Source organism: Corvus brachyrhynchos, unplaced genomic scaffold (assembly GCF_000691975.1).
Source record: "Corvus brachyrhynchos isolate BGI_N302 unplaced genomic scaffold, ASM69197v1 scaffold59, whole genome shotgun sequence".
NCBI classification, from domain to species: Eukaryota; Metazoa; Chordata; class Aves; order Passeriformes; family Corvidae; genus Corvus; species Corvus brachyrhynchos.
Window position 1 is genome coordinate 1,572,641 of NW_008246054.1, and position 27,295 is coordinate 1,599,935.

General features: G+C 41.7%; 1 protein-coding gene across 8 annotated transcripts in view; it reads left to right on the plus strand.

Annotated features, from left to right (window-relative positions):
* Nucleotides 1-27,237, plus strand: part of STRBP (spermatid perinuclear RNA binding protein) — a 40,324-nt gene extending 13,087 nt beyond the window's left edge. The window contains exons 5-19 of one of the 8 annotated variants that reach the window (XM_017745560.1): nt 345-489; nt 5,775-5,869; nt 6,285-6,380; nt 7,097-7,208; nt 7,782-7,879; nt 8,308-8,419; nt 9,140-9,232; nt 10,101-10,300; nt 12,284-12,445; nt 13,226-13,360; nt 13,890-14,030; nt 14,595-14,718; nt 16,555-16,599; nt 22,730-22,794; nt 24,721-27,237. In XM_017745560.1, the coding sequence (XP_017601049.1) occupies nt 345-489; nt 5,775-5,869; nt 6,285-6,380; nt 7,097-7,208; nt 7,782-7,879; nt 8,308-8,419; nt 9,140-9,232; nt 10,101-10,300; nt 12,284-12,445; nt 13,226-13,360; nt 13,890-14,030; nt 14,595-14,718; nt 16,555-16,599; nt 22,730-22,752 (1,581 nt within the window). In that variant the 3' untranslated portion in view covers nt 22,753-22,794; nt 24,721-27,237. Of the gene's footprint in view, nt 1-344; nt 490-5,774; nt 5,870-6,284; nt 6,381-7,096; nt 7,209-7,781; nt 7,880-8,307; nt 8,420-9,139; nt 9,233-10,100; nt 10,301-12,283; nt 12,446-13,225; nt 13,361-13,889; nt 14,031-14,594; nt 14,719-16,554; nt 18,863-19,133; nt 19,580-21,730; nt 21,998-22,729 lie in introns of those variants that run through there. The other 7 variants (XM_017745556.1, XM_017745557.1, XM_017745558.1 and 4 more) reach the window with 7 other exon arrangements.
* Nucleotides 27,238-27,295: the final 58 nt, after the last annotated feature.

A 27,295-nucleotide genomic window follows, 5' to 3' on the forward strand; every position in this document is an offset into this window, starting at 1 on the left:
CTGAACCAGACTCCACACAGAAGGGATGGCTGGAGGACTCTGAGCCATCTGTGGCTGTCCTTGTGCTTCTGGAGGCTGAGAGAGGTCCCAAAGGGCTGCTGAAAGACCTGCAGAGGGATCACTGCAGAGAACTCTGATACAATTCAGTTAACAGATCGAACTGTCAGGCAGTTGTAGCACTGGCTACAAAAGGAATGTTTTAAATTGCTTTTAATGAGGGAGGCAAGGCCGCCTTTGTTATTGCAATGCCCTGTTAGCCTTCTCATTAGCTGAGGCACATATACAGATTCTTCACTTTTTCAGTCAATTGGGAGAGTCTTGAAATCTTTCTTGGTGACTTTCAGAAACTTACAGAAGAGAAGTATCTGGTGGAGGAGCATGTAAATGAGGCAGCTATTGTTATTCATAACACAAAGGAGCCCAAGCTCACTTTGAAGGTGATACTCACATCCCCTCTCATCCGAGATGAAGCAGAGAAGAAAGAAGGAGGTACACAGAGCGTTTTAACTTGGTTTTAAGACTGTTCTAGCTAAATGTCCTGACTGTGCAGCACAGGGTTAATTGGAAAGTAGGCTTTTAATTGTGCATCATGTACTGACTAGACTGGCTATTGCCACCATGGTTACATATTTGTGCCTTAAAAAGACAACAGTCACTTAAATTTCATGTAAATATGCGAGTTTTCCTTTGCAAGCATTATTCCTACAGTGTTAACTTTGACATACAATTAGATCTTAGTTCTCCTTTCTTTCAGACTTGTTATTTAATTCTTGAGCACCTGGCGCTGCACAGTCTTGTTTGCAAATTAAGTCAGTCAAGTGGGATTGGTTCATAGTTTCTTGAAACACTCATAAAAATGTTTCTCTTTATGTAAAAGCCCTCTCCCTCAAAGCTTGCCAGTGTGTCATCCTGGCCCTCAGTTTTTATTGATTGATGATGTGTATGTTTCTGGCTTTAAGAATTTCCTAACTGGGATACAATTGAAGTTACGGTGCTGCGATACAGCACTTTTGCTTCTGAATTGAACGTTGTACCTCATGTCCTTAGAGCAAAATAGTTCTAGAAAACTGTCACTTAGTCCTTTCTGTTCCTTCTCCCTCACCGCGGTGTCCAACACAGTTCTGTGCCCGTGCTGCAGGAATGGTGATTATAGTACCAGTGAGGCTGGAAACAAACTGAGAGCAATAGAGAAGAGCAAATGTAGCCATACTTTGTTGTATTTTTAAAATCCTGACAGTAATTTCTGCTTCTGCTTCCCAAACCTATCCCTAGAAACTTTGCCACTGGATGATGTCAGACCTTTGACCAACTGGCCACTCTCTGTCATGACAACTGAGGCAGCTGGGCCCGTGTGGGCTAGGGAACTCCCTGTCGCTCTCTCCCCATTTCTAGACTTGCCACAAGTCCTTTGCTTCCTCCCTCTCCCACATGGAATACTGATGGGATGAGAAATGTTGGTCAGTTTCTCCTCATTTTGTTGGAGGCGATGGCAGGAAGGATCCCTTTCCAAGTGACATGTAACACTTTGGCAGCAGTCGAATGCAGAAAAATCTTACAGAACAGATGAATGGCAAAGATCCCCTAATTGCACTGGCTGTTTATTCCCAAATTAGCAACAATGCTGTTTCCAAGACCATTAAAAATAAACTGCATATTCCTTTAGTTGTTCAGCTTCCCACAAGATGCTGAGACCAGCCCTGGAGCTGCTGCAGCTCATCCATGTTCATGAGAGAGCACAAAGTGCAGGACAAATTCCAATGGTGAAGATTTGTGAGACTCCCACAAGGGGATACAGTTTTACACAAAGGCTTCTGCCCTTGTGCAAGTATTTTCTTGCGAAAATTGATGCTGTTATGCCAGCAAAGTCCAGGAATTTCTGAATTCATCTCAGACTAAAGGAGGATTGGAATTGTTATGCTTTTTCATGCTTAAAATGTAGGTGGTCTATTTTTTTTTTCAGTATCTTAAAATATTTTCAAAGGTCTCTACTATATTTTTAAAATTTAAAATTATTTTACCACCTCTCCTGAAGTGGTTATACACTGTCATTCTGTGCAGCTGCTCAGGACAGGGAATAGGGTCATGGATCTCATTTTAAAGTCCAGGTTCCTTGGCATTGATTCATCACAAAGAACAGAGACATTTATCATACTCCTTTTCAAGGTATATGGAGCATTATGCAGATGTCACTAAGTAAATTGGAAGCAGAGGGATACATTTTTTTGTAATCTTTCCAACCATACTTGGATTAGAATCACTTAGATTCAGACCAAAAATGTTTCATGTCTAGTGTCAAGGGAACATAATTGGAGAAACTGGTGAAAACACCTTGATCTCCAAAGCACTGCCGTATTTTTTCAGTACCACTAAACAATGTCGACCAAATGTAGATACACTTCCTATGCAGTTTTAAAAACCTGACAGTTGACTCCATGCATTCTTTTGACTGAAGGAGCTCAAAGTGCTGCTGAACTTGCCTTTCATCTTCCATGTAAGATAGGCCTGGGCTGCCTGAGCCTGTGGAAAACTGACCAAGGTTTCTGTGGTGGGATTAGCACTAATCTGTTCTCTAACAACCCAGGTCAGGCCAACGGCCCTCGTTACCAGTGCTCCCATTGTTCTGTAGGAATGCTGTGTGTGCCTTCATGCCCTGATGTCAGAATGTATCGAAAAACATTCCTGGATTTCTCTTCAGTCCCCACCTCTTTGGAAAAGTGTTCATGTTTAAGACGTGGTGTTTGTCCTATTTGTTTTTGCTGCTCTTCAGCAAAAATAAATAGTGGCCCGGTGTGTGTGTGCATTTTGGTGTTTCTCACAAACAGCTACCCATAAAGCTCTGCTTTCCCATGTTGAGAAGTCAGGCACCTTAATTGCCTGCATTTTGCAACAGTTTCAATTTTAAACTTTTTAAGAAACTGAATTTTTAGTCACAGCATCAAATATGAATTAGGCTTTCCAGACCAGAACCTTGTATCCTGAAAACCAGTTGTTACTGAGCATACAGTAACACCACATTATGTAACTACAAACAAGCTGGTTCACCAAAGTGGGGCCAAAGTCCCGTTGCTCCTGGAGCAAGACATGGTCAGTGGTGCTCCCAAGGGGCCAAGTGCCTCTGAAGGGGCAGCAAGCCCCAGACTGCCCTCCCCTCTCCGGAGAAGACAAGGCCCCTCTTACAGCTCAAATGAATGGAGTTGGCAGCTCCTGTGTGAAGAGAATGTGTACAGCAGTGGGGAGAGAATTCCTGAGGGATTGGTTCTGCGTTGCATAGTGTGAGCTAACGTCAGGGCTTTAGAATTTACTCTTTACTAAACTCCTTGGATCACTGCCCTTGTTAAAACTACAAGGAAAAAAGGAAAGCTTTGCAATCCCATTTGAAAATTTTGATTTGGTCTCACTTTCCTGACTGGCAGAGCATGAAGAAACATGCCATTCTCCTGAAGGGGTCCGAAGGGAGCCCGTTGCAAGCCGCTCGCCCTCTTCACTGCCTGTTCTCTTCATCTTTCTGTTTAATAGAATCTTGCACCCAAAAGTTGGCAGACTGCAACATCAGGACACTGGGGCTGAACGAGCAATTGGCAAAATTCTCCAAGATATTTGTAAATTAGACCTTGGAAAATGGCCTTAATCCTGTAAGAAAAAGTACGATTCTAAATCAAAACAAATCTTAGGAGGTTTTTGGTTCACCTGAATGACAGGTGACATGTATTCTGTTTGGTTTGTAGTTTAAAGGAAAAATTAATTTACTTTGTCAATGACTGCAACACTCTTTAGCAAAGCCTCATACAACACTGAGCCCCAGTTCACTGCAAAAACTTAATGATTTTGCAGTCAGTCACCTTTGCCATTTTCTAACGTTTTAAAATAAGATTCTGATCATTCATTGACAGTACTTGTTTGATACAATACTTGAGCTTTAAGCAGATGTTTATATTGTCTGCAGTGAAGTCTTGTCAGAGAACTACCCAGATGGATGTTGAGTAATCCTGTGCCACAAATATCACTCCTGAAAACAACGAAACTGCAAAGGAAATTTAGAAGCAAATCTTGTGTTCCAAAGTGACCTTTTGTGCTCAAAGAAAGCCAGAGCTTTGCGACTTTGCAGCTTTCATTTGGAAAACAGACAAGAGGAGTGATTAATCCCAATCCTGGAATGCTGTTGATGAGGGCAATAACAAACAATGCAAATATCTGCTGTGAAGTTCACAGGGGTTAGAAAATAAGCTTATAGCACTTGAGTCAGCAGCTGTCAACTGCAACCATCACCCATCAGACAAGATACTGGTTCTGTTCAGTTTTACACTTGTGGGTTTTTTTGGCTTTGGGCTCTTTTATTCATCGTAACATTAAGTGCTTTTACCAGAGTAACCTTCCCAGGAAATGGCTTAGGAGAGGCAGCCTTAACATTAAAGATGCAATTGCTTATGCAGCCAATCCCATTCAAAGTAACCCACAAAAATGTATTTGGAGATGGCACTAACAAACTGATGGAACTTTTTTCTCCTAACTTGTCCTGGTTTAAAGACATTTTAAATGTCATGCTGGATTTTGCTCATCTAGCAGAGTCTTCGATTTGGAATGGATTTAGTATTTCATTCAGCTCTGCAGAGGTCTCTAAAGACCTGGAGAATTAACTATTTTGAATAATGAAAAGAGTATATTTCCAAATTACTTATTTTTAAGTCAAGAGTAATTATGTATTCATAGCAAAATTACATATTCAAGGTTTTAGTTGAGCCATGGATTCATTTGGTTATTCCAGTTGTTCTCAACATCACCTAAAACTAGTATCTTTGTAATGTGATTCCACAGAAGTGTAGAATCTGTCATTTATAAAGAGTTTCCAAAGAATCTGGATGTTACAAACTCCTTTGGATTAAAATAAAATAAATACAGACGAAAGGACTGATAGAAAATTCCCCTTAATTGGATTTGACTGCTGAAAGCAGTTTGTTACAAGCTGGTTGATAAAAAGAGAAAGGGAGGGAAGGCAAAAAAATGTAAACCTGGACAGAACATATCAGTGTCTTGTCTCTCAAATCCATCTTTGAATTTCCTCTGTTGGTTTCAGTTGCTGTTGGGAAGATTTTTACAAGAGGGCACTTCCTCTCGAATACATTAATGACCTGGAAGTTACCAAACCCACTCTTTCATATGCTTTGATTATATGAAAGACTAATCAAACCAAAACATTGTACTAGCATTTCCTGTATATTTCTTTCATTGAATTATACTGGCTAGTACTGTTCATGCAATAATACTTCAAATATATTCAATGTTTTTCTTTGGAATGCTCAACAATTGCATGGATGTAATTTCACTTTCTACCTACTACATTTTTTTTATTACCCCCTGAGATTATCTTCCTCTTGTCCAAAGAAGCTTTGAAATTCTGTGCCACCTTTGTGGAATAAAAGTCATGAAGAAGAAGAGGAAAAAAAGCCCAATACATCCCAACAGAAAAAAAAAAAAGAGAAGTGCTATAGAGCTATTTTCTGCCCTGCAATGTGTTCTACATTTTTAATAAGATCCCAGGTTGTCTGTAGCAGTGGCCATCTTTATTATTACTATTATTTTACAAGGAGTGAATGCCTTTGCTTCTGTTGCACACGTGCACATTTACTACCTTTAATGGCTTGTTTAAATTAAATAACACCGTGCACTTAAATTCTGGGAGTCTTATTATCTCATTGAGATGCTGCCGCTCTTTTTGTATTGTGACAGAAACCCCTTGGTCAAATTGTATCTGTCTCTTTTTATCCCATTTTTACCAGTAGATAATGTTGCGATGAAAGATCCTCCGGACTTATTGGACAGGCAGAAATGCCTGGAGGCCTTGGCGTCTCTGCGGCACGCCAAATGGTTTCAGGTTGGCTCTTTGTTCTTACCTTGTTGTTATTGTAGCCTTGCGAGGTTTAATTTGAGACAGTTTTAATTTTAATGCCTCTTTAATTTCTGACTAGTCCCTCCTAGAGCAAAGGTCTAGAATTCCAAACCCAGTGCTGTACTGTGCAAGGGCAAACATGACAGGGAGACAGTCAGCTGGTCCAGAGTTGTCATGAGGCTACAAAAGCAATCTTGACATTTCACTGCCTTTTTTATGTGTCTCTCTAAATTCAAGTGTACTTTTATATAAGTGTTTTTATTTTGCATGAAGCTGATTAAGTATTAAGTAATAATAATTTTTAAAAAAATCTATCCCAGGACTCTGTGCATTTAAAAAGAAAAGCAAAATTGAAGACCAGGCTTTTGCAGGTGTATTGGAATCATTTTGTTTGTTTTAGGCCAGGGCAAATGGACTAAAATCATGTGTAATTGTCCTTCGTATTCTGCGGGATTTGTGCAACAGAGTCCCCACATGGGCACCACTGAAAGGCTGGGTAAGTACAGAAAGAGCTGAAGGCCACAAGGTCATGTGTCAGATCTCCTGAGAATTGTAGCAGTGTCTGGACTGGAGAAAGCAGAGTCTTGTATGAGACTCCTCCTTCTACCCCCGTCCCTTTGCTCCCCATTAACTGCTCCCCGTGTAGGGGAGAGAAGGCAAGTAGTCAAGTCTGTGACACACTGATCCCATGGGAAGGGACACGCTGCTGTGGGCCTCTCGCATCCCGGAGGTTTGGCAATAGACTCCCACTTGTTACCTTCCATCCCTCTTGTTTAGTTTTCCAAAACTACTCTGGTCCCATGACAATGCCACCCCTGCCAGTGGTTGTTCCCCTTTCCTGGGGTAGGTTTGCTCTGCATGCCCGGAGAGGAACTCTGTAGGGCAGCAGAGGTGGTGTTTTTCTAGCGTGGAAATGAAAACCCTCTGAGAGAACATTCACCTTACTTTATTTTAGAGACCTCTCCTTTTTGACTTTTTGGGCAGACGGTGGAGAGCAGTTGGTCTGCTCCAAAGGCAACTCAGAGCAGGGGACAAAGACGTGCCCTGCACGAGGATGTGGCCTCCTCTGGGGCAGGTCTCTGTCCCTTAGACCTGTAGTGGATTACAAACGAAGTGACCTGATGTGACTGACTGTCCCCTCTGTCCCCCCATATTTAACTGAAGTCACAGTTACCCTTGTGTCTATACTAATCGTAATTTAATGTCTTCTAGCCACTCGAGCTTATATGTGAAAAATCTATAGGTACTTGTAATAGACCTTTGGGCGCTGGGGAAGCGTTGCGACGAGTGATGGAGTGTTTGGCATCTGGAATTCTGCTTCCTGGTAAGGGGCCAGATGAACTCCAGGAACGCAAAGAGATGGTCAGCCCACCTTAACATTTAGCTGTTGCTGTAGGATTACATGAGAAATGCCTGCTGTGAACCCTGAACCTGCCGTGGAGTGAAATTAATGGTTTCTTCTGTAAAATTAAAATTAAAAAAAAATATCTTGCATAGTGGTCACTGTGTGAATGATACTGCCACTGCAGGAGAAGTTAATGGGGAATGTTAGAGTTGTTATAAATTAACCCCTACCTCATTAAGGGGTTGCAAGTAAATACACTTAGTGATTATCTGGTTTCTACAGATTCCTTGAAATCTACATACCTGTCCAAATTATATGCTGTTTTCTTCTAAACCTACTGCTTTCAGTTCATGTTATCACCTATGTGCAGTGTTTACCCTGGTTAAGTTCTGTGGCCACTGCAAGGGTCAGTTTGCTTTGTGTGAGGCCTGACTCCCTGCTGGAGAAGGGGTGCTGCTCACTCTGCAGCAGCTGGGCTCAGCTGCTCTGTCAGTCCCTGTTTGCACACTGCTGCTCGTTCCCCTCAGTAATCCCCATTCCTCTCCCTGCCAGGGGGCCCAGGGCTGCACGACCCCTGCGAGCGCGAGCCCACGGACGCTTTGTCTTACATGACAGTTCAGCAAAAAGAAGCCATTACACACAGTGCTCAGGTAGGGAACTCTGTGTGTGCTGCAACAGTGAGGAATTCAGCTCATTAGCACCGTTTATTCTCTACCAGGATGGCAGTCCTGACAGTTCTTGTGGTGTGCTATCCTGGAAAGGTTAAACCAGAGTCCAGGAGTGCAAGAGTTAAACGTGTGTGGAATCTTATCCTTGCAGAGGCAGTGGGATGTCTGTGCACCCACCTCTGCTCCCAGCACAGAGCCTCTGGGTGGGCTCCATGTCAGTGTGCCCTGCACTCTGTGTTACAGAAATTCATGACTTTTATGCTTTTAGACATTAGCATTCTCCAAAGACCAGCTGTAAAAGCTGTCTTCCTGTCTATCAAAACCACAGAAGTAGTTTTGTGTCTAAAGACTTATCAAAAAACTTGGACAACTGAAGTGAAATCCTGCTGTGTTTCTACTGTGCCTTTCAGCACGCGCTCAGATTATCAGCCTTTGGGCAGATCTATAAAGTTTTGGAAATGGATCCCCTCCCATCAAATAAGTCATTTCAGAAATATTCCTGGTCAGTAACTGACAAAGAAGGTAGGTATTATTTGTTCCAAAAGTCACTAATTGGGCAGTAAACTAGGAGTTAATTTAGAATTGGTGAACTTCTGAATTATGTGCTATGAGTGTTAAGTAGAACCTTTTCTTTGTTATATGTGGGGTGATTTTTTAAAAAAAAATTTCATCATGAGGAAAAAATCTGGAAGTTCTGTTCTCTAGAAATACCAAGAGAGGAGAGGTAGAACAACCACAATATAGCCGATTATTTTCTTTAACCACAAAGTCCTTTGGCATCTGAAGAGCGAAATGCTCTTACGCTGGAAGGAGAGACTGTAGATTTGCCAAAAAACATATAGTGAGTGTCCACAATAAGAATTACTCTAAAATTCTTCCTAGAAAACAATATATATCTACTGAAAAAAAAATTCCATGTGCATTTTTTTGTAAAAACAACACTGTTGAAGGTCTTGCTTAGACTAACTGTGAAGGTCTTGCTTAGACTAACTGTGGAAAACAGCACTGCAGGTTTGCAGTCTTATCCCACAGCTGGTATTGAACACAGAGGTCCTGCCTGGTCTGGTAGAGTGAGCAGTAAACCAGTATTGGCTTTCATGAAGCAATAAGAAAGCTGTGACTGATGGAGGAGTTCTTTTCACTATAAACAAGCAAGGAACAGTGTGGGGCTAATCAGACTCCTGCTGTGGGATTGTGTTTTTCTAGTGGCATATCTGTATTACAAGGAACTTTACACCCTAGGTACAGGCTCGTCTGCTCTGAAGAGACCGTTTGAAGACAGTGTTGGGGATGATAAAGATCCAAATAAAAAGATGAAGCGTAATCTGAGGAAAAGTAAGTGCAGCACTTCTCCATTCTGTTTTCAAAGATCTATTGTACAGGGGGAGCTGGTTTAAAAGTTTCTCTGTGTTGGTGTGGGTAGAGCATGTGAAAAAGTCTTTGGAACAAAATTGTTGTCTCTATCACCTTGCATTTGGAATGTCAAACACCTCTCTTACTGTGCATCCCCTGACATGCTTTACTAACTAAATGATTTGCATTTTTATATGGGATTACCCATCAAGTTACACCAGAATTGAAGGTGCCTAAGCAGCTGACATATTTTGTTGGTAACATCCCTGTATTGTGGGGTCTTTTTAAAGTACTGCAGTGACTTTGCTGAGTGAAGATTGAACTCTCTTCACTCTTCCCCTTCCTGAGTTAAGTGTTGGTCTCTCAAGACCTCCCACAATGAGAATAAAATGTGTAATCTGCAAAGTGTTAATGTTGCACATATGCACAGACTAGAAGTCTCTTGGCATTGCTGGGATCCAGTCATTCTGGAGTCCAGTCATTCTGGAGTCCAGTCATTCTGGGGGCTATTTCCACTGTGCTACTTGCATGCCGGTTCTGGATCTGGTTCCCCATTAGCTATAAAACTTATTACTCCCTTTAGAGCAGCCAGGAGGAATACAGCTAGCTGCAACAGAATAGTGTTAATATAAAACCGGGTCATTATAGTTGTTACCCCAAATTAGAATGGCTTATTAAAGACTTAACAGCATTATGGCTCTCCTCACCCTCTTGAGAGGTGAGGGGTGGTTTTGCTCCTTGATACAGACAGAAGGCACTGAAATGCAAACTGTTTCATTTTTCTGTTCATCTTGTTTTGTTCATTTTCCTTCCCCCTCCTTCCCCCACCCCTTCTACTATCTTGTATTAGTACTAGATAGTAAAGCAATAGATCTCATGAATGCTCTGATGAGGCTGAACCAAATCAGGCCAGGGCTTCAGTATAAGCTGCTGTCACAGTCTGGTCCAGTCCATGCCCCAGTCTTCACAATGTCTGTAGATGTTGATGGTACGACTTATGAAGCTTCAGGACCTTCTAAGAAAACAGCCAAGCTCCATGTGGCAGTGAAGGTAAGGCAGCCTGAAGTAATCTGCTAACCCAAGATCTCGGGATGGAGTATGAAATGTGGTTAGAACTAATAATATGCAAGCTCAACATTTTTTTTTTAATTCATTAAGCTGAGCTACTTGCAGTGTGTTCTAAATGCAGCTGGGCATGGTTCAAAGAGCATCACTGGTTTTGTGCTGGTGGGGGAGAAGAACTGCCCAGGGCTCTGCAGGTCAGCTCATCTTGCAGTGGACTGAAGGTGGTGGTCAAATCCTGGATGGGAGGGGTTGAGCTGTGTTCTGTTCTACTCCTTCCTCCTGTTGGTTTGGAAATGGCATGTTGGTGGCTCCTTCTTTCTCCCCCTCCTTCTCTGTGTCCATTCCTGGCTTGTGTGCTCCTGGAAATACGGACTTCTGTCCTCAATGTCTGAAGAGTACCTCTGTGTACTGAGTAAACCATGTAAATGATTTATCCAGTCAAATTTCCAGTAGGACACTGGTATCATTCAGAGACTGGTCAAGGTGCTATTGCTTCCTGTAGGTGCTCTACATGACAGCAGGACAGACTGGAATGCTCAACGTGAGCATCCACCAGATGTGTTGCCTGGGGACATGGCTTAGTGGTGGGCATGGCAGGGCTCGGTTAATGGACAGTTGGACTCAATGATCTTAAAGGTCTTTCCCAACTTAAATGAGTCTATGAAAGAACATCTCTTAATAGAACTGCTCTTCTGATAGGAGCAGACCCATCTGTCATTCTGTGCCTCATTTTGGTTTTGAACAAGAATTTCTTTTTTAGAATCTTCATCTGGCAACTTTCTGCTTTCCTTTGATTTCAGTTTTGAAAATCCCATTGTCCTATGTGCTTTCAAGTTCAAAGTGCCCAGAAGTATCTGAGGGCATGTATTATTCCTCCAGGAAAAGTAGCTAGTTCTCTGCATGTGTGTCCTTCCAGACCTTCTGCCTCATTCTTTTATTCTGCCTTCCTCCCTGCAGTTTAGAAAACAACAAAAAAAAAGCCCAAAAAACCCACTTGCCCTCAAAAACTGTGACTGCTCTGCCCTTGAACCTCTCTGCGTCAGCCAGATCTGTGCTGGTGCCGACCCAGCTCTGTTTTCTCTAAATTTACACATCAAAACATCCGTGATTCAAGCCAAAAGGAAATGGATGCTGTGGTCGAGACTTGCTTTTTTTCCTTTATTTCCTTTCTCAGCAGATCCAGACCGTGCTTTCCCAGTCTTATAAGAGGGAATAATGTGATGATTTCACTTTCTAATCTGACCTCTTTAAAATGCAGAAGCCCTGAAAATGCAACCAGATGTGTCCCAACTGCATGGGAGCTGAGCCGGGGGTTACCCAGGCAGTTCTCAGCTCGGGGTTGGAACACAGTCATTTTTGCAGACTTTGTTCGTGGCCCTAAATTTTCAGCAGAGCTTCAGGTTCCTTTCAGTTTCCTTTGCCCTATGCATGGTAGCTCTGTGCAGCAGGGTCAGGAAGCTGGTTAAAGGGAGAGGCTGGCCTTGCTCATGGAGATGTTTTTGAAGTAACTGAGCTCCAGAAGTACCATCTTGTACAAGGCTTTAATTCTCACAAGACTGTTTGTCATGTTTGCCCCACAGTCCATCTCTTGATCTGGCCACAGACACAGAGAAGGGGGAAATCATGCATGAAACTATTTCCTTGTAAGGCCATTAAACAGTGTCTTTAATTTCTTATTTTACAAGGAATTTTTGAGATGATGAATGATGCTCATGAGTATCTTTGAGACTAAAATTCAGCTCTGTGTTGATTCCACTTTTGGAAACCCGAAATTATTTTCCCCATTGATATTGTATTCCCCACTAGCAACCATTGAAATGGTATCTCCATTTCAAGTAGGAGAAAACTAATATTCTAAGCAATCTGCCTTTTTTAAGTGTATGGTGGACTGTTGTGTTATGATCAGCCTTATATTTGTTCCTGTTCTGCTGCCTCTGTCACAGTTCATTTCATGGGGCTTTGTTGTAGGTTTTACAAGCGATGGGGTATCCAACGGGTTTTGATGCAGATGTGGAGTGTGTAAGTTCTGATGAAAAATCAGATACTGAAGGTAAAAATGAAACAACGTCTTCAATCTCAAGCAATAATAATACTGGAAATTCCACAGCCGACACCTCCGCTACCCTAGAGGTGAGGATTGCATTGAAAGTACAAGTGACGGAGAGGTTTGGGGTTTCACTTATCATTGGGGGTTTTTTTTCTGTTCTACTTGTCAAGATGGTAAAACATGAATTTCTTCAACTGGGAGACTATTTCCAGACAGTGTGTAATCACGGATAACTCAAGCCACATGTGTTTAGTCCACTGAGAAATTTCCAGGGAAAGGGAAATGGATTATTTTCAATGGAACTGCCCTGTTTTTATCCATAGCTGAGAAAATTCTATTGCAGGTGATCTGGTGTGCTGAGATCTCAGCTCTACCTTGCTTTCCAAACAGCTACAGATATTTCTACTGAAACACGTGACTCAGGACGTGAGGATTTCTTCAGTCTGAGCTCGGTAGTGCCAGGACATAATTAGATGGAGCAGCAGAGATGTGTGCAGGGCTGGGAAGGCCAGTCTTTTGGTGTGAAAGCCTTCATTTTCAAGGAACTTGACACCATGGCCCCACCTTCAGCTTTGGATTCTCTCAGGGTTGCAATTCCAAGTGCAGCTGGCATCATGTTTAGTTTGTGCACACACTAGACCAAGCCATGAGGACAGTAGCCCTCACCAACAGAAATAAACAGGTGTGACTTCTGTGACACCATTGTTTGTCCTCCTGCCCTTATTTAGAGACTTCCCCTTTGTGCCAGCACTGCAGGTTATGCTGCAGCCAGGGCAGTGTTACCTGGGATACAGATCTGCAGAGGTTTGTCTGCCTTTTGAAAAGAGAAAGGCTCTCAAGTAACATCCTGCATGTCTCTCCAGGTAAGAACTCAGGGTCCCATACTCACAGCAAGTGGCAAAAACCCAGTGATGGAGCTGAATGAAAAGAGAAGAGGTCTGAAGTATGAGCTCATTTCCGAGACAGGGGGAAGCCACGACAAGCGCTTCGTCATGGAGGTGAGTGGAGCACAGGTGCAACTGGTGAGGGATTACTAATGGTGCAGCAGAGTCGCTGCTGCAGCTCACATTTTTTCTATTTTGCTTTTTGCAATGCACACCTGTGGTGGTGATTTCTCAGGTTTTTATGTATCTCATTGCTGCTGTGATGATTCAGCTGGGGAAAGGAATAGCCTTTCTACTTTAGGAAAATACAGTGAGAATTAAAACTGGATTCTGACAGCTCCAAACTTCATGACAAGGAAGACTCCAGGGTATGGGCTAAATTCAGTATCCAACAGATATGCTGGTCATCTTTGAGTTGCACTTGTAGTTTCCAGAGTCCCAGTATCTGTGACACATTGGTTCCCAGATCACCGTGGTATCCTTTAGCAGTTTCAAATCCAGAATCAATAGAAATTTGTCACACAAAACACTGAGGATGTTTTTCCCTACTGAAGTTCTTTATGGGTGGCACATCAGCTGAGTGGGTGCAGCATGGTGTTCCCATGGATCAATACTAGGCATAAACTCGTGTCTTCATTTTCAGGTAGAAGTAGATGGGCAGAAGTTCAGAGGTGCAGGCCCAAACAAGAAAGTAGCAAAAGCAAGTGCTGCATTAGCAGCACTTGAAAAACTGTTTTCTGGGCCTAATGCAGCAAATAACAAGAAAAAGAAGATTCTTCCTCAGGTAAGAATTGTCACTTGCTTTTTGGACCATTATCCAAGCTCTGGGTTGGTTTTTGATACAGAAGGCAGCATTCTAGTAAAGTGAGGTTAACACAGGCCAGTGTTGTCATGAGATGGTTGTTTGGGGGTGAAATCCTGCCCTGGTGCAGTTATGTTGGTTCAGGAGGGTAAGGGAGATGCAAAACCAGTGCTGTAAGTTGAGGAGAGGAAGGTTGTAAGGAAGTGGGAAAGAGAGCAGGGAGGAGCAGCAGACAGAGGGTCAGAAGCCAGTGGTGGTCAGTCATGCCCAAATCCGAGGTAAATAAGGCACAGTCTGAGGGAAGGGACTGCCAGGGCTGAGCACAGGGAACGTGCTGGGCTCTGCAGGCAGTGACAGGGCCAGGGACCCGCTGTGTCCCTGTCACTCACATCCTCTGGCACAGCACTCTCCAGTCTGTGCTCAGCCAGCCTGGCACATCAGGCATGTTTACAGAGCCCTCTCAAAGGGGGTGATTTAATGCAGGTGGCCTTGTATTCCAGCAGCACTTTCACTCTCTGAACTGCTATTTTTTGTCGCTCTGGGCAGACTAAAGGGGTTGTCAATACAGCTGTTTCTGCAGCAGTCCAGGCTGTTCGAGGCAGAGGACGGGGTGCTTTAACACGAGGGGCATTTGTTGGGGCAGCTGCTGCTACTGGATACATAACACCAGGTAAGGCACCACGCTTGTAGTTGATAGTTTTGGTTTTGTCTGCTGGGGTGTTCTTTTTCGTCCGTGTTACTCACCTGTGCAAGTGAATTTTTAAATAAATCAAAGAGCTGGAAAGCTGGCAGAGTGTATTCTTTATGAGTGTACAGCTTAAAGCTCTGTGTGCACAGATCACACAGTTATGGGCATAATGGCTTTCCTGGCTTTATTATTTTATGATTTGTCTTCATAGTTCACTGCCATGGCACAATTCCCAAAACTCTCTTCCTACCTAAGAACCTTCTGGATCATGAGCTGTTCAGCATTAGGAATGCCTTTCCCAAAAATCCTTTGTGAACATGAAGTCAGCAGGCTCAAGAGTCCCTGAGCTCCCAAAAACCTTCTACATTAATTCCACCTGGCAGCATCTATTAGTAGCTTCTGTGGTGGCCAGAAATAAAAGAATTTCTTTTCATACTCTGGCTGATGGGAAGTCATCATCCCCACTGCATTGTTCTGATTAGCAGAAACAGCTTTTGAAGTCCAAAGGCTTCTGGTTCGCATTTCACATTTTCACAAGAAAATGTTAATGAAATGGTCACTTTTTCCATCCTCTTACTTTTCAAAATGCACTTTCTTTGTGACTCTACAGCATGTCTGAGGTGGGTGACATGAGAAAGGAATCCAGACATAGTTTTCACTTGCTAGAACAACCAGAGATTTGTAAGAATGAGATGCTGAAGATGCCTTAGTCAAAGTAAATCCAGTAGTAGCTTCCAAAAAATAACACTTCTAGTCCTCATGCTCCAGTTTTTAGATTACAGCATGAGCTCTAGTTACACCCTCCAGCAGCTCACACGTGCTAATAGCAAAGCCCTGTTGTTTGGGAGCCTTCCTGCCTGGCACCGTTGGCGGCATGTCATCTTCATTGTTCCTGTATGGTCATGTCATTTTAAATATTAAAACCCAGTAATTCATTTTTAATGGCTGTTAACATTGTTTTTGGAACTGTCTGTCTGCCTGAGGAGTCATTTAAGAGACACTTTAACCTGCCAGGGGCATGCTTCTTGCCAGTGTGGAATTATTCCAGAAATAAGTTTGATTTCCCAGTTGCTGTAGTTAAGCTTTTATTTGCTTTGGCGTTCATAGATTATTTCTCTCCATCCCCTATTCTTCTCAGAAATCTCTTGCTTTTTGGAGTGACACCAGTAGTCTCACCAGGAAAAAAACCCTGTAAAGCCTCCATGAACTACTGACATGTAGAAACCGATGCTGCTGTTACCTGTGTTGCTTTTTCTCTCACTTCAGAGTCACACTCTGCTCTCTGGGGAAAAATGATCTGTTTATGTGGAGGTGTTCACATGTCTTCTGTGGAACTTTGTCTGTTAGAAATAGCAGAGATAGCAGAATTCACAGGAGCTTTACTGAGGGGGATGTGGCATCTGCCACAGGCATCCAGCATTCCCCTCTTTTTAAAGGAAATTTAGGAAAATGACTGTTCTCTGCATAGACTGCACTTGTGTTTTAAGAAGAACATAAGCAAATATGGGATGTCTGTGTCACGCCAACTCCATGCTCTGACAGTGCAGACTTGAGGGATTTGGTGGAAAATGCTGAGGAAATGAAATAGGGAATTTTAACTCTTTGATGCTGAGGCTTGAGGAAGTCCCTGGTAGCTTGTTCTTCAGGCCACCGCATAGGAACACTGTAGTGTTTTCAGCAATATTTGTATTTATTGGTGTGAGTTTGTTTTTGCTGTGCTCTTGCTTCAGGCACGGGGTCCGTGCCCATGTGCAGGTGTGCAAACACTGACAGGCAGTGCAGGGAATGACCCCTCTCCCTCCTCTGTTTCCCCTGCAGGCTATGGAGCACCATATGGATACAGCACAGCGGCACCAGCCTACGGTACGTACAGCCCTGTAATTAACACGGTAGAAATTATGCAGAAACTGTTGTGGCAGTCCAAATGTGACAGTCCAAGGAGAAATTCAAAGAGATTTAAGCTCTTAAACCATGACAACAACACCACTTTTATGCCATAACCTTGTGGTTCTTTTTTGGTTGGAGTAGCTTTTTGCCTCTGCTTTGCCTGGTCTGTGGAAGGACTGCTTGTTCTAATTGCCTGTTCCCTTCATACTGGAACCCAGTCAAAGTAGTTCCTTTACTTTTTACAGCCAGTCTGTGCTCCATTCAAAGACTACCGAAGGGCCTATTTCAGCACCTCTGACCCAGATTTAGCTAAATGGCATTACAGTAACATTGGTGAAATGTTTGTCCCCAAGTGTAAGTGACTTGTGGACAAAGCTCCCTTAATGCTGTCAAATCTTTGAAGTCTATGGGCAAATACCCCCACCCCCACAGGCTAAAACACCACTGCTTGGGACTCCAGGATGGGTTTTGGGTAGTTAGTACTGGTAGCAATCAGTCTGTGAGGCAGCCAGGACACAGTCATTTGCCACAATGCTTTTCACTATGAAACATGTTATATTAGGCTGGCAAAGCACTGGTTTCGTGGAGATTGTAAAATGAGCTGATAACCAGAGAGCTGTGATGGAAGGGTTTTTCTTAACTCAGCTTCTCCCTCCCGACTGGCTTGTTTTACACTGGACTAACAATGCATTCCTCTAACCGGCCCTTTTGGTTACTTTGAATGAGGTTTATGTGGCAATGGGAGCAGGGCAGTTTGGAGTCAGTGATATGTCCTGGCACACACACAACGTGAGCCCACCAGGATCAGTCCCACCAGCCTCTCCTGTGGCAGGGACTGGGCACAGTCTGCTGCTCAAATGACTGGCATGTTTCAAGGCCTTGAGTTTTTCATATGGGAAACTTTTGCTTTTTAGCATTTGTAGTAAGTCTTTCCTCCCAAATCTGTCTAACTTGCGCAATACCAACTCCCCTGATGTCATTATAAAAGTTAAAAATATTTTGAAATGTTGATTACATGATTTCTCTAGAGGTATGAGCTCTAACAGGGCAAAAATGCTGCTGCTTTATGGAAAATGTTTGCTTTGCCTGACTGGGACCAGCTGGTCCAGTTCTATACTGAAAGGAGAGGTAGAATGGGCCCACAGGCTGTGCTCAGTGTGGAATTCTGCCCTCAGAATTGGAGCAAACCTCTCCAGTTTTACACCTGCTGATCGGCCCCATGCTCTGACAGAAGGGCAGCTGGCAGCAGGGCTGTCCCATGGAGTGTTGTCCTTTGTGGTGCATGACACAAGGAACAGCAACATGTTTTCTCAGGGAAAAATGAAAGGAAATTTAGTTTGGGGTATGGATTTTTAAAAAAACCCCTTGGTTCTTTCCAAGCAACAGTCTCAGACTGTAACTAGGATTAGTGGTATTTGCATGTCTGTGTTTTTACAAGCAATGACATACTGTGATATGAAGAATCCTTTCCTTGCTGAAGGCAGGAATACAACTGTTACCAAGTTTCCTTAAAGCTTTTCTTGCTTTTTTCATTCATTCCTTCTGTTTCGTGCTTTTTTTTTTTTTTTTCCTCATTGTGCCTATTTTGGGAGCTGGATCTTAAGCACTTAGCTGTGTATATGTGACATATCACTGACTTCAAAGCATTGTGGAATTGGATGCCCCCATTTTTCACATAAAGAGTTTCTGTTCCTAATGTCTTATGATTGTGATGCAAAGTTCTGGGATAATGCTTTTTGGCTGTAAGGTAAACATGTCTCTTTGCCTTTGTAAGCTGTTGCATGTTGGGAAACTTCACTTTGATCATCTGGTGCTCTGGAATACCTGCTGTTGCTGCTTTGTGATTTCTAAATGGATACATAGGTTAAATACTAGAATTTAAATAGGCAAGATTAAAAAACCAAACAAACGTTTAATTGTGCAGAAGTTTGTGAGGCCACAAGAACTCTAAAATAATAATGCAATCAGGAAGATGTCAATCTTTCCAGATTTGCTCCTCCAGCACAGGAGAGGAAGTGCAGAATAAGGAAGCAGATGCAGAATTTACTGTAGGTGCTTGATTTTTGGCTGACCTACCTGGATGCTGATCAAAACTGCTGAACAGTTTCCCTGTGAGTTGTATTTTATGCACAGCAGTGCCTGTCTAGAATATCTGCAATTGCAACTGGCCTGTGAAATTACCTCAACGTAGAACAAGCTAGTAGAGATTAATTAACATAAAGATTATGAAATAGAGCTTCAAGTCCAAATACACACTCTGCTTTTGAGAATATCACTTCCTTTAATTTTACCAAACACCAGGACAAAAATAAAGCAGACTTTAAGCTATAACCATCTGTCTGGAATAGTGCAAAGTGGTGAAGCGTTACTGTTTATGGGACTATGCACCCTGACATCACATTGACTGACTGATCTGGAAAAGGTTAATGAGAACACTACTGTAAGCTCTTATCTGACTTTCTTGGATTGCTGAACTTATTTGGAGTCCTCTCCCTTTCTTCTCTCTGTAGGTTTACCCAAGAGAATGGTTCTGTTACCAGTTATGAAATTCCCAACTTACCCTGTTCCCCACTACTCATTCTTTTAGCAAATGGCAGAAGCTAATTCCTATTGATTGAACAACACAGTACAGTACAGAATGTTAGAAGAAAAAAAGCCTTTTTATCCTGTTTTCTTTGAACACATACTTGAGCAAAGTCATTTGTAAAGAAACATCTTTTTCCTACTTTTTGATTTTAACAAAATGCAAATTTAGTTCTCTAAAACTTGAAAAAAATGTTCTGTGAAATGTTACCTCATTTTCAAATAACTTATACCAGCCTTCTGTTATAGGGAAGAACTAGAAGCTTAAATCTTACGTTTTAAATGAAGTATCCGATTATGTAAAATTAAATTTGTGAAGGATGTATAGAATATAAAACACTGATCACAAATAAACTGTTTTGTTGTAACACAAGAGTACTGCCTGTTTCCTAATGCAGTCACACAGACTCAGTTAATGACCTGTATTTGCTGTAGGGTTATTAAATGCAGGGCATAGTTATTTAAAAAACAAAAATAAAAATTAAAAAAAACCCAAACCACACGATAGAAACTTTACAGTTAACATTTAACTTTGTAAATACTATGGTGTGTAATAAACTTAGTAAAATATGGGTTAAAATATTGTTTTATCTTATTTTTTATAGTTAAGCATCAGTACCTGAGTTTCCTTATAGATCAGCATATTGTAACTGTGATTTTAGACACAGTCTTAATTATCCAAGAAGACTTTTCACTCATACACAAAATGCTGAAAAACAAATGAAACAAAGGGAATTAGTCTGTCTCTGTATAAGGCTGCATTCTGTGAAACAAGTATTAAACAGAGGAAGTTCCCACAGAAGGATGCAATTCCAGGGATACACCTTCCACCCGTATTGCCCAGAGAAAGGACAACAATAATGTTACATCAGGTTCTTTAGAGCTCAAAAGCTACACATTTCCCTTTCTTTTCTGTTTTTACAAAAGAAAAAAGAGCAAAAAAAAGAAAAAAAAATCCACTTGTTCTTGTGGCCTTCTTCACTTTTAAGATTGTCTGCCCACCCTTGATTTTCCATCCACCATTTCTACAGAAAGCATTTTAGTTGTCAATTGTGTATTAAACCAAAGGTTCTCCTTTCCCCCCTTACATTTATAAGAATCTAAAGCAGCAACAAGGTCCCCATGAAAACTTGCTATTTAATTGTCCCAGTTCTTGTTGAGTGCTGCTGTGAAAAGTGACACACTTCAGCCATAGGCCAGTACTTTTTTAAGAGTTGGTGCTCAAACCCAGAGTCCTCTTTTTGATGACGAGTGTGTGCACCTGTCTGAAATTCCATGACAGGCCCCAGCTCCACGATTGGAGTCTCCATGGATTGTGGACTGCTGTGGGCTCTAATGAGGGATTCCAGTGGTCTTTATTAAGGTATCACCCCACAAATAAGCAGCATTGTTGGTTGCACTCTCTCCTCAGCCCTCACCCATTGCTTTTCCACAGGCTGGCTTTAGTTCCTGCTCTTCCAAAGATTTGCCTTTATCCCCTGTTCTCTAACAGACTCTGCTGCTGAGGCAAGGGGAGCTTTATCTGCGTTGAGGGTGTTTTAAGACTGGTGCTTAAAGCAACATAAAGTTCCTCCTCCCCACAGCCCCCTTAGAGGGAGAGAAATACTAGAAAAGCTGAATAAGGGGTGGCTTATAGAACAAGCTGCTTACCCTGGAATTAACTGCAGCTGTTATTCTTAAGCTAAGTGTTTGTGCTTAGGAATGTGTTTACATTTCCATGGTTCTCCTTCTGCCGTAGCTCTCGCTTCCGTTTGGTGTCGGTGGTACTTTAATAAAACGTAGATGATTGCCCAGGAGGGTGAGCCTGGTGTCACCCATGGAACACAGAGCAGGGGCCAGGGATGGAGCCAAATTGAGAGGTGCTCAGAAATCACTGATCTGTTTTGCTGGCCTATGGATGAAAGGAAGCCATCACGGAGCAGAAAAAGCATGGCTGATCAGAGCCCACTTTTGTTAATCAAATATTCATTAAAGGAATCTTTCTTCCGCACACATTTTTTTTCCCCCTCTTTTGGAGTTCCCCTGATTGGCAACTGTTTGTAGTTTTCTTTTTTTTTCCTGAATCCCCAGCTTTGTAAAATTCCAAACAAAATATTCTGTGAACCAATTGTATTCAATGAACATTTGTAAGCCAAAAACTTGTTCTTATTTCAAAGACAAGAAGGGCGCTATGCTCTTTTCCAACATGATGGCAGTCATTTCAGATGATTTATAGAAGTCATTTTTTATTTTTTGTCATTTGTTGGGAGTTACTAACCACATTGTAAACTTGCCCCCTTGCTGCATATTTTACATTTCTCTGCTTTACTGAAAATATGAATGAGCTGTCAGTTCTTTGTTTAGAAAGTGGTAACCTTGGAAGTGTTAGATGTTTCAATACCTTCAAAGAATTCAAAGTGCCCATTTTACAATGAAAATTCCACTTGCAGCTGAAAGAGCAGAGAAATTTAAATGAAGCTTTAGCTTCAGCCAGTCTCAGAAATTAACGTGAGGTTTTTGCTTCTCTGCTCTTCTCCCACTGTAGGTGGTTTTTTCATTGACAGTCCCTATTGCCAGCCTCTCAGCATCGCACCTTTTATTATTCACTTGGGCCCTCAAGATTTCTTCTCTGACTTCTAGAACCATCAGGTTGTGTGGCTCCAAATGGCATTTTGTACATGTCTTAAAAGCAAGAAAAACGTGCTCGTTTTGAGGTTTCTCAACTTCAGACATGGAACCTGAGCTTTTTTCCTTTTTTTTTTTTTTAAAGAGTTTTTCTCACTTCTTGAACTTTGCTCCATGTAATGAAAAGCAATACTTAGTCCAAGCCACAGTCCTCTCTTTGGGTACATAGCAATAGATGTGTATATACTCCTGGTTATTTCTTTACACTAGAAGGGGAAGGACTGGTGTGTTGAGGGGGGAAATCCAAACACCAAACCAAGGCACAACCCGGGTCGAGTGCTGCTTCAAGCAGTGAAATCTGCCTTTACTTTCACTATTGAAGTCCTTCAGAATTTTAATACTATGCTGTATTTGCATGTTTCCTATAAAAGTTGCTACAGAGCCGTGCAATGGTCACTCCCGAAGCAGCAGTGCTTTGTACCATTGTGCATGTCAGCAGACATGAAATGTAGCAAAATGGCAGAAGAAAAAAAATAGCATATTTTTTCCAAAATGTAACTGAATGATGTATTCTCTCTCTCTCTTCCCCACATCACTGATATGAGGCACAAAAATGTAGGCCTGAACTTGAAAATCAAGTGGATTGCTTTTGTGTCTCTTAAAATCATCACCAAATGATAAGAAAACACAGTATTTGGGAAATATCCAGCTCAAAATACTTTGCTGCTCTAAATTTACTGATTTTTTTCCCTCTTTAATATTTGTATGTTGATATTTTGAGATTGTCAATCAGCAATAACTGAAAGGTGAATGTTTTTTTAAATGGTATTGGAACATCTATATGTTGCAGCTTAAGACTTCTAAGCAGTTTTCAGCAGGTTAATTCCACTTTATTCTCATTCTCTCCGGACCTTCATAGCCATATGCACTTGTATAAAATAAGCAGAAATGTAGTGACTGTAAGCTGAGATCGTGATATAAAAGGTAAGAGATTTTATTTTCAGCTTAAAGAATATTTTTATTGCTTTTTTTCTAAAAATCTCATATACCTGTGACAATCTTGTATATGGCACGTTTTTATTATGTCTTGTTAACTCAAGTGTTTAAAGAGGTCTGAATCCCAAGTTTGTGTTTCTCAAGGCCAATTCAAATACTCCAGTTTCAGTTAAAAAAGAAAATATCACCTAACACTTAAGAAATTGTTTGGTTTTATCAACAGACTGTTCTCCTTCAAATATTTTTCATCTGTGTAGCATAAAAAGCTAAGTTGATAACTGCTGTGTCAGGCACTGCATTCCTTGCATCCCTGTGGATACACTTGGGTAGGTACCAAAGCCAGGCCATGGCCTGCTCTGAATGCCACACCTTGGTTCTGGCTATGTGGGATGGGTAACACTAATAACGAGAGAAATTATTTCCCTAAACTATTAAAGCTAAACTCCAAACGAGGAATGAGCAACTTTGATGATATAGCAGTTAAAATCTGCAGAGATCAAATTACATTAAGCCAGATTAATTCAGGAAGCAGCCAGGTTTGCTTCCCTCCTGTGGGTGCAGTGCAGGACAGGAGGGCAGGCAGGCAGGGATTTATCTCTGCGTGAATCATTTGCTTAGCTGTGGTTTTCTACAGCTGGAAATTAGGATACAGCCATCCATAAATAATTGTTTTCAGTTCTGTAGTAAATGTTTTAGCGCTATTTTACTTAAATTAAAATGGGTTTGGATTATGACCTATTGGTGCACATGATATGTGTAGTTTTAAAATACTATTTTTTTATTTGTCTTTTAAACCTTGCGTTATGCAAAGTTGCATAGTACAGTACTCCAGAAGTGCAGTACTTGCAGTACTTGAAGTTGCTGGAAACAACTCTTTTTATATAAAAATAGTTAAAAAACAAAAAAGCAAAAGGGAGCAAGCTGATGATGATGTATTAGCATTTTAGGGTCTCAATTCAGAGATGAAAACATGAACAACCCCTAACTGGTAACAGTTGACACTGGTGTCAAGCAGAAAACCACTTGGTACAGAATATGTAGTGGTGTATCAAGCCCAAGGTCTGCATCAAAATATTAACAGCAAATATAAACCATATTTGATTTTAATATTGAATCATCAAATTCACTAAGTAACTGCATGTATAGGTTATCCATTCTTTAGGATATTTCTGGATATAATTCATAGGCTGGTAAGAGAAAAAGAGTTGTTCAATAGTGTCAGCTTTGCTCCTGTGAGCAGGAACTTGCCCCTGGGAAATGAACTGAGGAACTGTTCCAGGGGCTGGCCCTGGAAGCACATAATCCTTCCATGATATTTGCAGGACAACTGATGAGCAATCAGAACGTCCTTGCTGTTCAGGGGGCAGGTTTCCATCTGCTGTTATCTTCAAGGTGCAAACTCAGGGCTGGATCTGCAGCTCACCTACAGTTCAGTCCTTTTTTGAGCCTGGCAGGCCCAGCAGTGCTGATCCTGGAGCAGCAGGCTGCTCTGCTCCTTCAGATTGGATTTTATATGCATTAAGGTGCATTATAATGAACTTCTCCTGAATATTCCTTTCCTAAGCTTAACTGCTGTCAGCCTGACAAGCGCTGTCCACATCAAGGACTGCTAAAAAACATCTTGCTGATTCTCATTTGATCTGCTTCTTTGTGGACTGTGCTTGGCAGCTTAATCCATCTGTATTTCTTTCCATCAGAATTGCTTTAACTGTGAATTTCGGTATTTTTCTGTCATCGCTCTTTTAACTCTTAAAATCCTAAGCTTTCCACTCTCCTGCTGTTTTTTTTAAATTCTCAACTTCGTTGGATCTTTTTTCTCTAGATTTGTCTAATACCCTGCTGTTTGTAATGCAGTATAGCATTGCAGTACTTATGTGTGAGATGGCCCCTTGCCTTTACTGCTTCCCTTTTCAGTACGAGAGAACCATTTTCCGTACTTAAGACTCCTAAATCCTGGGTTCTGCAGCCACTTGGAATCAGAGGTAAGACCCTAAGGTACAAAATTGCCTGGGAACCCCTCTCATTGATGTGGAACTTGAGCAAAATAGCCCCATGTATTGAAGGGTCACAGAGTAGGCTCTGAAGTGCCTGATGTACTGGTGTTTGAGAGAGCAGCCAATTCTATCAGTAGGTTTTAGCCTAGTATCAGGCTATTATCTGATGAGTAATTTGGGTAACATCTGCTTCATCAATGTTGTGGCAAGCACTGTTTTGCTAAGGCAGAACTAGAAACTCATTTCTTCTGCATAATACTTGTAGGTTTCCTTTTAAAAGCCTCCTCACAGGAGCTTGGTCTGAATTGCCTTTTCTGTGAGGTTGGAGGTCTGTGTTACAGCTGAGCTTTGTATTTCTGCATGTACCAAAGAGCCAAACATGTAAACCTGGTTCCGTATGCTCTGTGCAGCTGCCAGTACTGTTACCAATTCTGTAGTATCTTTTCCGTGAAGTAGAAATGGTATTTTACAGTTTGAATTTCTGGTTCATGGAAAGAATTCTGAAAAAGTTCCTTTCAATTAGTACATCTATAAATAGGAGACATGGGAAAGTCTCTGCCTATACACTACCCACCTTAATGCTAGTTTTAGCTAACCAGATGATCATGTGTATTTTGGGAGATGGTGTCTGGCACTTAAAGGATTAAAAGCCAGAGATTTACAATAAAGAATTGACCTGTTTAATGTGTTCTCTATACTGGAAATGAATGGCATTACCATTGACTTTGGAATAACATCTGTGAGCTTTAGGGGTCTGCTTCAGTCCTACTTTGCCAGCCACATGAGATTCCTCCAGGCATGCTCTACCTAGAGAAGGGTTTAGAGTAACCAGGCTGGTTTGGATGGCTTGGCTAGCTCAAAGCATGATATACGGTGCTTCCTGCCATCATGTTCTCTCTCTGCCAGTGCTTGCTGTCTTCCTTAAGCACATATTCAGGAGCTGGAACACCGTGACCTTATTCCTGGGCGTTACGCCAGTTGGATGGAGGGAGGCCAGCCTATGCTCCTGAAGGGAATGTGTAACACAAGGCCTCGGTTGCCCAAGCAATTTCTGTTGGACACAGTGCATAATCCAACCCTCACAAAGGCAATTTAGTACCTGGGTAGGTGGTTCCTAATCTGTCTAATTTGCTGTCGTGTAGCCAGTGTGAGCTAATTAGATGATTCGGCAATTGTCATGGCTCCTCACTTAATGTGCTGTAAATGCTGCTGCCACGATTTTCACTGCTAATACCTTTGCTTCTGTGAATTCTGTCCTCCTGCCCTGCCTTTTCTGATCATCTTCTAGTATCCCAGTAAGTAACTGATTCTCTCAAATTATGAAATTGTTACATATAAGTGTCTAAATTCTTAAAAACTTTTAATCAGACTGTGAAGCACTTCAGAGAAACTAGTTTTCCTACAAATATTTCAACTTATTCATATGCCAGAGGACTATTTCTACTCATTAACAAAGATCTGAAAACTGCTCCCGTATCTCTGATCTCTGGAGACAAGGATTCTTTCTTTGAAAACACTTGCCTTCTGGTAGGAAAAAAAGATTTAAAGTGTGTCTTAATAAAAGACTGTACCCTCAAGCCCCTGAAAGAACTTAATTGGGGAAAAGTGCACAAATCTAAAATTATTTGAGGCTTTTGCTTTCATTGAGCTATTGAGAATAATTTCCCTGACAACAAGTTCCTCAGATTATTAGGATGTAGAAAATGCAGGAGGAGGGGCACGAAGATTTTTCAAGTAGTCTAGGAAAAAAATGTCCTGTTTGTTGGCTGTTCAGCTATGCGACATCATTCCCTTGTCACTTCTTTATCTCCAAGACAGCAATAAATGTGAGCAGCTTTAACATACCATCTCTGATCCAGTCCCGGGAATGTCCCTTGGAGAGTAAGCCTGGCAGTCCCTGTCTTTTCTGCCACCAACTCCCTGAAATAAAGTTCCTTGCTTCATTTGTAATTATGCATCTGTACTTCTGAGCCAGTCTAGAGGTGGGATTGCTGAATATCCCTCCAGATCGGTATAAACAAGACAGTATTTCAGTCTTTACTCAGACAAAATTGCAAGTTTCCTTCTGCCTCTTGTGCTTGGTGTGCCAAGATATGCTCACTTGGTATTAGAACTTCTTGCCTTTAGCTAAATTCTCTCTAAGACAGTTGCCTGTTACTTAATGAAGGGAAAACTATGTCTCAGCCTCACTGAGTTCCAAGTCACAAAGCAGCTTACAAAAACAGCTCCTGTTTCCGGTGGCTCTGGGAAACAGCACAGGAGCTCTGCTGCTGTGGATTCCTTTGGATACATGATGAGATGTGTATACGTGAAATTCAGATTGTTGTTCTCAGTCATGAAGCTGACTAAGACCTCCCATCTCTGGCATCAAAAGAATGAAAATGAGCTCTGTGCTGTGCACACTGAGGAGCTCTGTTAGGAATGGCTGTTCTGTCTCAAAATACAGTAACTCAGCTCAAATGTTCAGCACACAGACCCTCTTGGGCTTCCTGCTG